This window comes from Nerophis lumbriciformis, linkage group LG01 (assembly GCF_033978685.3).
Source record: "Nerophis lumbriciformis linkage group LG01, RoL_Nlum_v2.1, whole genome shotgun sequence".
In the NCBI taxonomy this organism is placed as follows: domain Eukaryota; kingdom Metazoa; phylum Chordata; class Actinopteri; order Syngnathiformes; family Syngnathidae; genus Nerophis; species Nerophis lumbriciformis.
The window spans coordinates 28,000,670-28,015,883 of record NC_084548.2 but is presented as its reverse complement, the minus strand read 5'-3'; the positions used below and the strand labels follow the sequence as shown (position 1 = coordinate 28,015,883).

Genomic DNA, 15,214 nt, shown 5'->3' with positions numbered 1-15,214 from the left:
AGCAATAGATGTGTGTGTCCAAGTTAAAGGAAACGGCAGGCTAAATGTAAAGGATATTAGATGAGCTCAAATATACCTACAAATGAGGCATAATGATGCAATATGTACATACAGCTAGCCTAAATAGCATGTTAGCATTGATTAGCTTGCAGTCATGCACTGACCAAATATGTCTGATTAGCACTCCAACAGGTCAATAACGTCAACAAAGCACAACTTTGTGCATTCACGCACAGCATAAAACTTTTGGTGGACAAAATGAGACAAAGAAGGAGTGGAAGATTTTACATGTAAACAAACTGTTGCGTCACAGTCCACACTATGGTGAGTTCAAGAACCGCCAAAATTAGTAGGACAAAACAATGCTCACCAAATACTGTCATCAGTGAAGCATACACACAAACATATTAAACAGTGGGCTTTCTAACAATTGGGAAGGTGTGTGTCATGTTTGTCCTCAAACAAAAAACTACTAAAACAAAACTATTATTTTCCCCCCATCTTTTTCCGTTTTTAATCCTTTTTTAGAAATGCTCCAGGGAGCCACTAGGGCAGCACTAAAGAGACCGCATGCGGCTCGAGAGCCGCTGGTTGCTGACCGCAGCTTTAGTAGATCAAGCCCATATTGAGTTGAGATTAGCATTACTTTTTTAAAGGGACAGGCCTCATTAGTGTGGTTCATGGACACTAACTGTGTTGTGGGGTCACAATACTTACTTAAATGATTTATACCATTTAATCATTTGGGATTTTTTATTTACATTCCGTCTCTCTGTTGAAATAAACTTAACAAACACATGGCAGTATCAGCTGGATTCATTTCTCTCTAGCTTTTGTTTTTGTTGTAACCATCATTCCATAAGAAGGAGCAGCCTCAGCAAGAAATGTTAAAAAACTTTTGAAGATTCGAATAATAGACATGAAATAAGGTGACTCATGTTCCAAGCAGTAATACCTTGGCAGTGCCCAATACCTGTCTGTACAGTTACAAAATGTTCTATGATGGTGACTGTAAAGCATGGTGTCTTAAGTGCGGCTCGGGGGCCACAATTGGCCCGCAGCTCGTTTTTTTTTTTATCGGTCTGCTGAATTTAGAAAAATAGCATTAAATAAGGCATGAATTTACATTACCAAGGATGACTACACACTGACAAAGGAATAAGGCTTTGATTGTACTGATTGGAGTGTCTTTGAAGTTGCATTAGAACATCTTGAAAAACTCACTGACACTGTGACATCATACATCAGCTTCTGTCAGGACATGTGTCTGCAGACCAGGGACCTCATGTAACTACAGTTGCATGGCGTTCCTACTAAAAATAGACATGTAAAATGCAGAAAAGTGCATATGCCAGTAAAAATTCAGATGTACGCACAAAGCCAAGCACGTTTCTTTTTACATCGCAATCAACGTGGAATTGATCTTAGGAGTTGGCGTGACACGGCACGCACAGACCACATACAGGTTGCGTACCCTTTTAAATACGCAAATCGTATTGAAAGTAGGCATGTGCTTAGGCGCTGCACGTTGTGGCCAATCACAAGTCAGTGGGAGGTAATTCTTTCTGATGTTTGGATCGATCAGCGGTTAGTTGAAATTGCTGTGTGCTGTGGGAACCGCAGGCTGAAATAAGAAAGAAATGGTCGGGCATCGCCCATAAAAGGGTGGAGTGGCATCTCCGGGTTTGGGAGGAGACCCTGCCCCAAGTGGAGGAGTTCAAGTACCTCGGAGTCTTGTTCACGAGTGAGGGAAAAGTGGATCGTGAGATCAACAGCGGATCGGTGCGACGTCTTCAGTAATGCGGACACTGTATCGATTCGTTGTGGTGAAGAAGGAGCTGAGCCGGAAGGCAAAACTCTCAATTCACCGGTCGATCTACGTTCCCATCCTCACCTGTGGTCATGAGCTTTGGGTTATGACCGAAAGGACAAGACCACGGGTACAAGTGGCCCAAATGAGTTTCCTTTGCCGGGTGGCGGGGCTCTCCCTTAGAGATAGGGTGAGAAGCTCTGTCATCCGGGAGGAGCTCAAAGTAAAGCCGCTGCTCCTCCACATCGAGAGGAGCCAGATGAGGTGGTTCGGGCATCTGGTCAGGATGTCACCCGAACGCCTCCCTAGGGAGGTGTTTAAGGCACGTCCAGCCGGTAGGAGGCCACGGGGAAGACCCAGGACACGTTGGGAAGACTATGTCTCCCGGCTGGCCTGGGAACGCTTCGGGATCCCCCGGGAAGAGCTGGATGAAGTGGCTGGGGAGAGGGAAGTCTGGGCTTCCCTGCTTAAGCTGCTTCCCCCACGACCCGACCTCGGATAAGCGGAAGAAGATGGATGGATGGATGGTCAGGCATCAGGAAAAAGGTGGATGGACACCGCTAAAACAGACGAGTGTTGAAAAAGATGTAGTTGCTACACGTTTTGACAGCAAAAGGGGGTAAAATGATCACCTTGATAAATTGATATACTGTATATTCTCACAAATGATAAATGATAAATGATAAATGGGTTGTACTTGTATAGCGCTTTTCTACCTTCAAGGTACTCAAAGCGCTTTGACACTACTTCCACATTTACCCATTCACACACACATTCACACACTGATGGAGGGAGCTGCCATGCAAGGCGCTAACCAGCACCCATCAGGAGCAAGGGTGAAGTGTCTTGCTCAGGACACAACGGACGTGACGAGGTTGGTACTAGGTGGGGATTGAACCAGGGACCCTCAGGTCGCGCACGGCCACTATTCCACTGCGCCACGCCGTCCCTAAACATTCATATGAACATGATGCATTCGCGAGAAAGTAAATTTTGTGCCCTTGCCTCAAACTTTTTTTACATTGCAAAGCCCTAACAACCACCTCAGTGTGTCGCCAGAGTATCCACAGCCTGTAGAAATGTACGTACGTCAGCCATGAATTTGACATGAGGCGCTGCACATTTCCACGTCAACGTCAGTCTTGATACATCTCATCTTTGCCGTGAAAAAGGGCGTACGGCAGAATTTTGTGCGTGAGCAAGCTTGTTACATGAGGCTCCAGGACCTTCTGCATGTACAACAACAACAAATCCCGGTTTGCACAACAGCTTATGAAGCTGTGTCTGGCCAAGGAGGACGTCTACAGGAGTGGGGTTGAGGTCTTGTTTAAGCAGGCCAGGAACAAATTGGCAAAGAAGATCAGGGTAGCTAAAAGGAGCTACACTCGCTACGTTTCTATGCACCAAATTAGTCTGATTTCTCAAAAAAATATATATTATTTTTTTTCACACCTACGTTGAAGTCCAAGTGCCCATGCACTTTCTATAACACGACTATTGGTATTACGCAGTGTGCCTCCCGTACACTGGGGGCGCTTATTTCCTTTTATCACAGTTTATTTATTTTCCAGTTGACATATGACGTCACACTAGGCGTCTGTGGTTTCTAACAAAAAGACTCGCCTTTGTTCTTTTGTGATGTCCGCTGTAATATTGACACAGATTACAAATATTACATCTCTAATGGCTATGCCGATGTTAAATAGTAGACAGCATTAAGAAATAATCTTGGATTGCGCTACGAAGATGACGCTATTACCAAGAATGTATCTGTGCGGATGCAGGTTGGATACAATTAAAGACCGGCGTAAGAGTTTTTTCGAATGACCTTTCGGACGAAAATCATGGAATCAAAACTTTTGAATGTCTCAAAGTTCATTCAAAAGGCTCTGTGGATTTATGGGAAGAGTTTTAAATCCAAAGGAAAAGACCGTCCGATTGATAGCCAGAGGAAGGTTGCTATTGTTCTGGACTATGTTGCTCGTTGTGGGGAAAGTGAATCACTTGGCTTGCACAAATGCAGCGTAAAGAGGTTTGTATACGCTTTGTAGAGTATATGTAGTATATGCAGAATATATTTATATTATTTATATATTATATATATAATATATTATATATATTATATTATTTATTATTATTCTTGTCTATTGTGAGCGAACTGTGGTGCTGAATTTTCCCCAGGGATCAATAAAGTACTTTCTATTCTATTCTATTACTATTCACCTTAAAAATACCTGCTTCATTTTATTTCATCTCATTCGTATTTCATGCGGAAGTCGAAATTAAGCCGTAATTCTAGATTTCCTTAGCTACCTTCTTAAATAAATCTGTTTCTTTTTTCTACCATTAATGCACTGCAAAATGTTGTTGTTCTTTTAATTTGTGAAGCAAATAAACCATCTCTTCTACATTACATTTGTTGCTATGTTTTTATTGACCCAGATGTAAATACATCTGGGTTGTATCCCACGTGTTGAGACTGGCGCACGCGTGATACTAAGGGTCCTCTTCTGCCGCACACCCCTCCTCGAGAGATCTGGTTTCCAATCCCATAATCCAGGTGTGTTAGTCCGACTTTTCAAAAACCGAACACAATCAGATTAAGGTGTTTCTATGGGCTATAGGATGCTTAGTTAGACCCAAACTATTTGAGAAGTCGGACTAATTTAATGCATGGACACGTACTGACTGAGAAGCTAAAACAAAGCTTCTCAGGTAATGACCCCTCAGCAGTTTGGAAAGGCCTGCGGGAGATCATTAACTATAGGAAACTTACACACCACCCTGCAGTTAACAATAAACTGGCTGAGGATTTGCACAGCTTCTACTGCAGGTTTTCACAATCTTCACCCAACCCATCAACATCACCCCAACACTCAGACTCTGCCCTACCTCATCACATCCAGCACCCAGACAATCAGCTTCTGTGAAACTCTTGAATGTTTGCAGACAACACCACCGCCATCGGTCTCATACCGTCTGCCTACAGACGGGAGGTGGAACAGCTGGCTCTCTGGTGCAGTCAGAACCATCTGAACCTGAACTCACTCAAGACTGTGGAGATGGCAGTGGACTTCAGGAGAAGCCCCCCGCCTCACTATTCTGAACAGCACAGAGTCTACTTTGGACTCTTTCAGGTTCCTGGGATCCAGAAGTGGACATCCCACATAGACACAACCAGAAAGAAGGCACAGCAGAGGATGTACTTCCTGCGTCAGCTCAAGGAGTTCAACCTGCCATAGGAACTGCTGATCATGTTCTACACCTTTATCATTCAGCCTGTCCTCTGCACCTCCATCCCTGTGTGGTTTGGATCTGCAACCAAGCTGGACAGACACAGACTGCAACAGACAATTAGGACTTAAAAAAAAAAATCATTGTTGTTGACCTTCACCCATCCAGGACTTATACTAGTCCGGGGTCAGGAAACGGGCAGGTAGCACCACTGCAGACCCCACACACCCTGGTCACAAACTATTCAAACTCCTCCCCTCCGGCAGGGGTTACACATCACAGTACGCCAAAACAACCCGTCATAAAAACAGTTTCTTCCTCAGGCTATGTTGGCCCTGCGATGAGGTGGCAACTTGTCCAGGGTGTACCCCGTCTTCTGCCCGAGTGTAGCTGGGATAAGCTCCGCCACCCCACCCGACCTTGTTCACGTCGTCATGTTTTTTGCTCTATGCTCTATTCACCACTGCATCTCATTAGCCTTCTACATACAGTATTAGTTATTTAAGCAATTGTTTATGATTGTAGTTATTTGTTGTTTGCAGTTTACCAAGTCAAATTCATTGTGTGTTGAACATACCTGGCCAATAAAGCTGATCCTGATTAATAAGTTAAAAGAAAAATAAATACAGTATGTTAAAAAAAACATAGTAATGGCCTTCATTTGAATATTGAAGAATAGCTTAAAATAGCTTTTTAAAAGTTAGAAGTCTGCCATTTAAATCTATTGTTGCCTATAATTGCTCCTTCAAGAATACTTTTTTTTTTTTAAATTTTAGAGTAAAAACTTTGAAAATGTCAACAATTATATTCGATTTTGACCTACACAGCCCACTTATTTTGCTTGTTGTGTTTTTGCTCACATTTTGTCCATCTCACAGTGTCCATAAAAATTATACTGATCAGACAATGCCAAATTCCCCAAATAGATTGCAGTCCTGTGGGAAACACCACATGGGCTATATTGAAAAAGTAATGTGATCCTGTGTATGTACCAACAAGTAGTATCATATTGCCGCATCTGAGTTTTTAAGAAGTGCCTGATAAATAATGCTTTTGTGATATTTATACAATGTTGGCTTTTCTTTTTACAATTCAGCATTTTTAACAAAAACATGTTAATCATCCAAGTGTCATAAGAGAGGGATAATAAACATGTTTATGTTTCTGCTTCTTTTCCTTTTATAACCTTACTGCAGTCATTTACTTTTAATGGACGTTTTACTTATGAACCAGAGGAAAACACGTTCATGAAGATCGACTGTGCAACTTCTGAACGAGTCGCTGCAGAGGACGCTATTATTATTTGGAACGCTATTCGGTCGTTCGGAACACGGGACAAGATAAAGCCATCATGTAATTGTAAATAAACAAAACTGTTAAGTAACTATTTTAACGACATCCTGGTGTTAATATGTATAATCACGTTTTACTGATTTTTGGCAATAATAAAAGTTAAAAGTGTGTTGTATTTTGTGACTTTCTTCTGGACGCAACAACAACACAATAACAACACAACATGCTGAAAAACGACACATTCACCGAGATGATAAGTACACAATATCCGTTTTCATACAAATGTTTAATCACTGTTGCTAATTTAAGTATTTTAAACCCAAAGTATGCTCTCCTGTGGTTTGGGCCTTCCTCTTCAAAAGCCAACCAATCACAGCTCTGCGGTCTACGGGGACTCCGATGCACATTTTGGCTTTTTGGGAGTTGCATGGAAGGCTTGCAACAAGGTATGCCATGTAAATCATGTGATTTACATGGCAGCAGGTTATGTTCTGTTACATCATCACTTTTACAGTTTATTATCGGTTCACCGTCTCCCATGTGATGGAGCACTTACATGCATTAAATACCATGTCTTTATTTTGATTTAGTGGATTGTTTGTGGAGTCTTAATATTGCTTTCTATTGTGAAAGTATGTGTATTGTATCTGTACTGTCGGCTACGCATGTGTGCACAAATTTTGTATTAGTGTATCAATCACAATTATACACGCACACATACACACGTCATCCATCCATCCATTGTCCCGTTCGGGGTTGCGGGGGGTGCTAGAGGCTATCTCAGCTGCATTCGGGCGGTAGGCGGGGTACACGCTGGACAAGTCGCCACCTCATCGCAGGGCCAACACAGATAGACATCAATCAATCAATCAATCAAAGTTTATTTATATAGCCCTAAATCACAAGTGTCTCAAAGGGGCTTCACAGATAAAACTAAATAATAATAGATAAAAATTCGAAATTGAGATAAAGTTGAAACTATGCAATTATAAAGTCATAATTATGAGATAAAGTAATTAATATAAGACAATAAGTCATAGTTGTTAGATAAAAAGTCATAATTGTAAGACAAAGTCAGGATTATAGATAATAAGTCCAAATAAAATAAAATAAAAAAACATAAGGTACAGTTCAAATTACAATTACTTTAATGCCACATGTCAGCATAAAATAAAAAAATGCTGTATAATATAGAATAAAAATACAGTAAAGTTGAACTACTATTACATTATTGCCACCTATAACCAAATAAAATATATATTTATATGTATATTTATTTTTCAATTTTTTTGTTATTATTATTATTATTACTATCATCATTATTATTATTATTATTATTAATATCATCAATTGTTTTATAGAAAAAAATAATAATTAATGCAAAAATAAGTTTTTTAGTCACTAAAAACATAAAAATGGTACAACATTCACGCATTTGACAACTTTGCTCTGCTGGTTCAAAACCCGGTACCCCTATGAAGGAGTAGAAGGGAGATTTGTCACAAAACTACGGAGACTGCAATGAAAAATCTATCTCCAAATGTTGGGCCAGCTGAGACCCAGGCCTTAAGACAGGAAACAGTGGAAAAAACGTGCGATCGATGTCCTCCTGAGGACGTAACAACCTGGTCTAAGGTCATGTCTGTTGTAATCATGAATCTTGCATTCAGTTATTCTGATCACGTGAAAGCCCCCCCCCCCAAAAAGATTGTTCTTACCACTAGGGGCACTGTGCAGATGATGAAGATGATGGTCATGATGACCAGTAGGATGAGATGCTCCACTTCTTCAGCCAAAGACATGGGCCTGCGCTCACCGTTTGGGCGCACGTTGGCCATGACGGAGCCTCGGTTGATCCTGCGGCGCTGGTACATGCGCAGCAGTTGGTACACCACAAAGGCGTTGCATGCCACTATCGCCAGCACCAGAACCAACATCATGGTGGCGTACAGGTTGGCGTAGACCCTGTCCTCGGTCCTCTCTGGGTTCATGTCAATGAAGCACCACGTGCCGGGACAATATTGTACGTATGTACCAAAACCCACAAAAGGAAAGAGACAGAATAGAAAGCTGAGGAAAAAGACGGCCGGTATGGTGACGTAGGCACATTTCTTGGTGACGTGCCGGGTATAAAGGTAGGGGTAGCCGATAGCCAAGCACCTTTCCAGAGCCATGGTGAAGAGCAGTGACAGGGTGGCCAAGCTGAAGAAGGTCATGCTGAATCCGAAGTAGGAGCAGACGCCGTGAGTATCTGGCGACATTCCCTCCAAGGTGATGTTGTTGGAGTACGACAGCTGGACAAGTGGACTGATCAGACATGTCCCGCCCAAGTCCGTCAGCACGAGTGACGTGATGAGGACATGGAAGAGTGCGCGTCCCCGACTGCCTGCAGTCTTCATGTCGCGCCGGCGCCGAATCTCCAGGATCACCAGGGCGGCCACGTTGCCAAGGATGCCGGTGGCAAACATGATGGCGCTGATCACAGGGCTTTCCCAGGAGTCGATGTAGCGTTTGCTGTGGCACGGGTCGTATATCTCCATCACGCTTTTAGACTGTGCCAAGCTCACCCCGATATATGACTTCACCTTCCCAGAATGGCATCAAAAAGATGCCACAAAGCTGTCAGCAGCCAACATCCTGTTTCAACACAAATATGACACAATATATGACATCTGATATTACAGTATATTATTCCGATACTAAGCATTTGAAGATTACCGATATTAATGATAAACCTGATTGTTAGTATTACTGTTTTGGATCAAAATGATTATAAAACTGTGTTTAATAACTGCACTTCATTAAACTCACAGACCAGTGATACCACTAATTTACTAGAGAAGCAAGCAAGCACGCTAATTGCTCGCTACTTTAAATGCTAACATGAATACAAGCGACATTAATGTATTTCCCCATTACAAACATCATACTCCAAACTAAACTTGTATAAAGACATTTTTGTTTGAGCAAATAACCTATTTTTTTGTGCAAATTGAACCAACAGGCTATGTTCTCTTAGAACAGAAAAGTCCAGAAAGATGTGAAGATCTATACATGTCTACAACAGGAAGTGAACCCGCGTAACTTCACATAAACTGGACGTTTAACTCTCTTTTTGTCTTTATCGTTAAAAGACACTATAAACAGGGGTGTCAAAGTCATTTTAGTTCACGGGCCGCATGGAGGAAAATCTATTCCCAAGTGGGCCGGACTGGTAAAATCATGGCATAATAACTTAGAAATAAAGACAACTTCAGATGGTTTTCTTTGTTTTACGTTGGCCAAAAATAGAACAAGCAGATTCTGAAGATGTAGATAATACAAATAATCCTCTTAGCAAACCACTTCAAGTTAGTTGAAAATTCTGAGGAACTAAATGGTGCAGTTTTCAAAATCTAACAAAGGACACAATAAACTTAGGACTCCCTCTCAGTGTATTTACAAAGCCATGCAACTTTAAATCACCGCCTATTTGGGATTGAACAAAATACCAAATAGATAATTAAAACTCTTCAAGTTTGGCGGCGTAATCGGACCCCAAAGCAGAGACACAGGCAACGGTCAAAACAAAACGATTTATTAACAAAAGGGAGCACACGCGTGTGAAAAAAGTCAAACAACTATGTTCAAAAGATTGACAAAAAGCGACGACAACATAAGGTTGCCAAGAGTAAATACAAAACCCAAAACCAGTGAAGTTGGCATCTTGTGTAAATCGTAAATAAATAAAAAATACAATGATTTGCAAATCCTTTTCAACTTATATTCAATTGAATAGACTGCAAAAACAAGATACTTAACATTCGAACAGGAAAACTTTGTTATTTTTTTTGCAAATATTTGCTTATTTGGAATTTGATGCCTGCAACATGTTACAAAAAAGCTGGCACAAGTGGTAAAAAAGACTAAGAAGAATGCTCATCAAACACTTATTTGGAACATCCCACAGGTGAACAGGCTGATTGGGAACAGGTGGGTGCCATGATTGGTTATAAAAGCAGCTTCCATGAAATGCTCATTCATTCACAAACAAGGATGGGGTGAAGGTCACTACTTTGTGAACAAATGCGTTAGGAAATGGTCGAACAATTTTAACAACATTTCTCAACCAGCTATTGCAAGGAATTTAGGAATTTCACCATCTACGGTCCATAATATCATCAAAAGGTTCAGAGAATCTGGAGAAATCACTGCATGTATGCGACAATGCCGTGACCTTTGATCCCTCAGGTGGTACTGCATCAAAAACCGACATCAGTGTGTGTATGCAAAGCGAAAGCCATTTATCAACAACACCCAGAAACGCCGCCGGCTTTGCTGGGACCGAGCTCATCTAAGATGGACTGATACAAAGTGGAAAAGTGTTCTGTGGTTTGACGAGTCCACATTTCAAATTGTTTTTAGAAACTTTGGACATCGTGTCCTCCGGACCAAAGAGGAAAATAACCATCCGGATTGTTATAGGCGCAAAGTTGAAAAGCCAGCATCTGTGATGGTATGGGGGTGTATTAGTGCCCAAGACATGGGTAACTTACACATCTGTGAAGGCGCCATTAATGCTGAAAGGTACATACAGGTTTTGGAGCAACATATGTTGCCATCCAAGCAACGTCGTTTTCATGGCTTATTTCAGCAAGACAACGCCAAGCCACATTCTGCACATGTTACAACAGCGGGGCTTCGTAGTAAAAGAGTGCGGGTACTAGACTGGCCTGCTTGTAGTCCAGACATGTCTCCCATTAAAAATGTGAGGCGTAAAATATGACAACGGAGACACCGGACTTAGGCTGTACATCAATCAAGAATAGGAAAGAATTCCACCTGAAAAGCTTCAAAAATTGGTCTCTTCAGTTCCCAAACATTTACTGAGTGTTTTTAAAAGGAAAGGCCATATAACACAGTGATAAAAATGCCCGTGTCAACTTTTTTGCAATGTGTTGCTGCTATTAAATTCTAAGTTTAAGGTTATTTCCAAAAAAAACCCAAGTTTTTCAGTTCCAACATTAAAAATACCTTGTCTTTGCAGTCTATTCAATTGTATATAAGTTGAAAATGATTTGCAAATCATTTTATTCTGTTTTTATTTACGATTTACACAACGTGCCAACTTCACTGGTTTTGGGTTTTGTACGTTTGAGAAAAACAAGATGCAAAAAAATGGGGCGAAGCCACTGAAAAACTGGTAAAAGGTAAAAGTAAAACTCACTTGACAAGACAGGCAGAAAATAAAGTCAACACAGGCTAGGGAACCAGAGCAGGCATAGACTACAGAAACTTGAACAGACATGGCAGCGGGACAATCCAGTAACCAGGTTTGAAACAGCAGTGCTTACGAAGGCCTGATTGCAAGCAATCAGGTGTGGGGTAGTGGCTCCTACCCAGGAAACACCAAATATGGGCTCTGCAGCAGAAGATTTGTTAGGAGCAGGTCTGGTATGACATGTTGAATACAGAAGCATCAGATTAGGTATCAAATATGTCGCGGCCATCCATTTGTCGTTTAGAATAGAAACATTTTTTGACATAAAAATATTTTTTTCCCGTATTTTGAGAAAAAAAAAGAAAAAAGAAAAGACACATTAAACGAAAAATTGATTGTTGTAAATTATACGAATTTATTAATGTGTTTGAATTAGGGCTGCAACTAACGAGTAATTTGATAATCGATTAATCTGTCGATTATTAGTTTGATTAATCGATTAATAATCGGATAAAAGAGACAAACTACATTTCTATCCTTTTCAGTATTTTATTGAAAAAAACAGCATACTGGCACCATACTTATTTTGATTATTGTTTCTCAGTTTTTTGTAAAAGTTGCAGTTTATAAATAAAGGTTTATAAAAATAAATAAATTTAAAAAAATACAAAAATTATTACAAAAACAAAATAAAAAACATAAAATTGCCTCTGCGCATGCGCATAGCATAGATCCAACGAACGATTACTAAATTAATCGCCAACTATTTTTATAATCGATTTGAATCTATTTAATCGATTAGTTGTTGCAGCCCTAGTTTGAATATAAAAATAGCAATTAAAACAGCCAGTGGTAAACACTTTTCTCTATTCCCCGTTAATGTTTGGAGATATGATAGATTGCACATGCGCTTTGTATCTTTTCCGTATCCTCGCATGTGAGTGACCCGGAACAGCGACAACAGAAAAAGAAGATCGACGTTTGCCTGCTTGATAGAGAAACAATAAAATGTGTCACTTAGTTTCCATGTCTCTGGACATTAAAAAAATAGAAGGGAACTCTTGACTGCGACATCGTTCTTTGTCTCCTTCTTCTGTTGTTCTGTGTCACTCACAGACGTGGATCCTTAAAAGACACACTGCACATGTGCAATCCGCAGGCATAGGAAAAGAATATATGTTTTCACTCGTTTAAATTTCCATTTTCGATTTTCAAAGCAGTAATAGTTAACCATCCATTTTTTGTTTTTTTATAATCAAACCAAAAAACGGGTAAAGTTTTTTTGTAATGTTAAATTATTTTTCTACTCCAAACGGATAGCGGCGACGTACACGGTCGCTATTCAAGAGGGTTGAGTTTTTTGACAAAGACATTTAAGAGCAATGAGGATGCCAAAGCATGATGTGTTCAAAGCAGAGGACGTAAAACGGCAGGTTTTACGTTTTATTTGGGTCGAGGTGGAGGAGCCGCAGCCCTTCAGTCCCGCTTTACTGTGTACCTCTTGCTTGGCCTCACTATGAACTGTTTGCTTGCTTAACAGAATTTCTATTGTGACATCCAATGGATTCATTTTGAACAGCATTTTCTTTCTTGAAAATTGCACCTCATTTTAATACTTAGCAAACTCATCTTGTGGGCCCTATATTTTACACTCCTGCTTTAAAACCTTTACAAATTAACATTATATATTTAATCACATAAATAACATAATAACACATGTCTTCTGCCATATTGTGTGTCTATTTATTTTTTAATAAAACTTGATTTCTGAGATAGGCTCCAGCGCCCCCCGCAACCCCAAAGGGAATAAGCGGTAGAAAATGGATGGATGGATGGATGATTTCTGTGTGTGTATATAAGTGCTTTTTAAGCATATTTAACACAACAATACCGTTAAAGAATAATAACCGTGATAATTTTGGTCACATGTTATGAAATGTTCTTATCATTACACCCCTTACTAAAACTCATACTGATTCTTATTCTGCTATTCACACTGATACTCATACTGTCCAGACGTGTTACGACTTGCACTTTTACCAAACTTGAATAGCCGCAAACTGTGTACTGTGCACTTCACAGATTACAACATCCTTCCTGTATTTCCATACCTTGGAAGAGTTTCTCTATGCAGGGTCTCACGAACGCGAAACCAAAGCAGACTAGTGGAATCGCTCCTCCACAGTAACATTGTAAAGCAATACAAATAAATAATAATGATGACAGGAGAAATGTGGGTTAGTTATTGAGGAAGTAAATAATATAGGAAAAAAGGAAACAGACACTTCACCCTTGCTCCTGATGGGTTGTGGTTAGCGCCTTGCATGGCAGCTCCCGCCATCAATGTGTGAGCGGGTGAATTTGGAAATAGTGTCAAAGCTCTTCGAGTACCTTGAATGTAGGAAAGCGCTATACAAGTATAACCCATTTACCATTTACATCACACTTGCACTAAATACATTACACAGGCTGTAGATTCTACAGTGTACAAACTAAAAGTCATGGTGTAAAAAAAGTCGCTGAAAACTATTATATTGGCTACATGCTGATAAACTCAGCAGAGGGTAAACCACGACCTCACTATCTCTGACTTTGAAGGCAGGAGAACCTTGCGGCAGCAGACCCAGCTACATCATATCATCATATCACCCACCTATACTGATCACGTCCCTCAGCCATACCAATGCTGATGCTGATATTTACAATTTTCAAAATCATTAAATGATTCTACTCTTGATCACAATTGTAAGCAGTCAAAAACCCAGGATGGTAGTATAACAATATCAATTCAACATTTAAGTTATTTCCTTATTCCCTTTTAGTTCATACAATATTTTGAGCAAAATTAGTGCAAAATAACTAAACATAAGCAAAAACAACCTTTGGCTCTTATTTAAATCATTTAGATGTTTGCTCCTATTGTGTCTAAAGTCTTTCCCTAGGTTTGTAAACAATAAAAAAACGACACATTTGTTTTGGATGTATTGTAAAACAAATATTGTTTTAATCACTCTAGTGCAGTGGTTCTTAACCTGGGTTCGATCGAATCAGGTGGTCGGGCTCAGGGGTTCGGCGGAGGTCAAGATCCACCCGACTCATTGTGTAAATAAAAACTTCTCCCTATCGGCGTATTACGGATACGGCAACAGCAGAAATCACACTGAATTGCAGGTGTGTAATGTGTTGTGAGTTTATGCACTGTGTTGGTTTTGTTCTTTGAACAAGGTGATGTTCATGCACGGTTCATTTTGTGCACCAGTAAAAAAAACATGGTAACACTTTAGTATGGGGAACATATTCACCATTAATTAGTTGCTTAATAACATGCAAATTAGTAACATATTGGCTCTTAACTAGTCATTATTAAGTACTTATTATACTATTATTAAGGACTTATTATAACCCTAACCCTCTAACCCTAACCCTAACCAAATAACTCTAAATTAAGTCTTTGTTACTTAGAATATGTTCCCCATACTAAAGTGTTACCAAAAACATATAACTTTGTCTTGAATTTGAAAAAAACAACATTTTATTTTTCACTAAAGAAGGGTTCGGTGAATGCGCATATGAAACTGTTGGGGTTCGGTACCTCCAACAAGGTTAAGAACCACTGCTCTAATGTCAACCAGTGTTATTTTTGACAGCAGTTTTTAATTAAATTTTAGTCAAAGTCT

General features: G+C 40.0%; 1 protein-coding gene across 1 annotated transcript in view; it reads right to left on the bottom strand.

Annotated features, from left to right (window-relative positions):
- The window catches only part of ptger2a (prostaglandin E receptor 2a (subtype EP2)), a 33,891-nt gene that overhangs the window by 5,153 nt on the left and 13,524 nt on the right, over window positions 1-15,214 (bottom strand). The window contains exon 2 of the mRNA XM_061978540.1: window positions 8,056-8,974. Within this exon, the coding sequence (XP_061834524.1) occupies window positions 8,056-8,877 (822 nt within the window). The 5' untranslated portion in view covers window positions 8,878-8,974. The remainder of the gene's footprint in view (window positions 1-8,055; window positions 8,975-15,214) is intronic.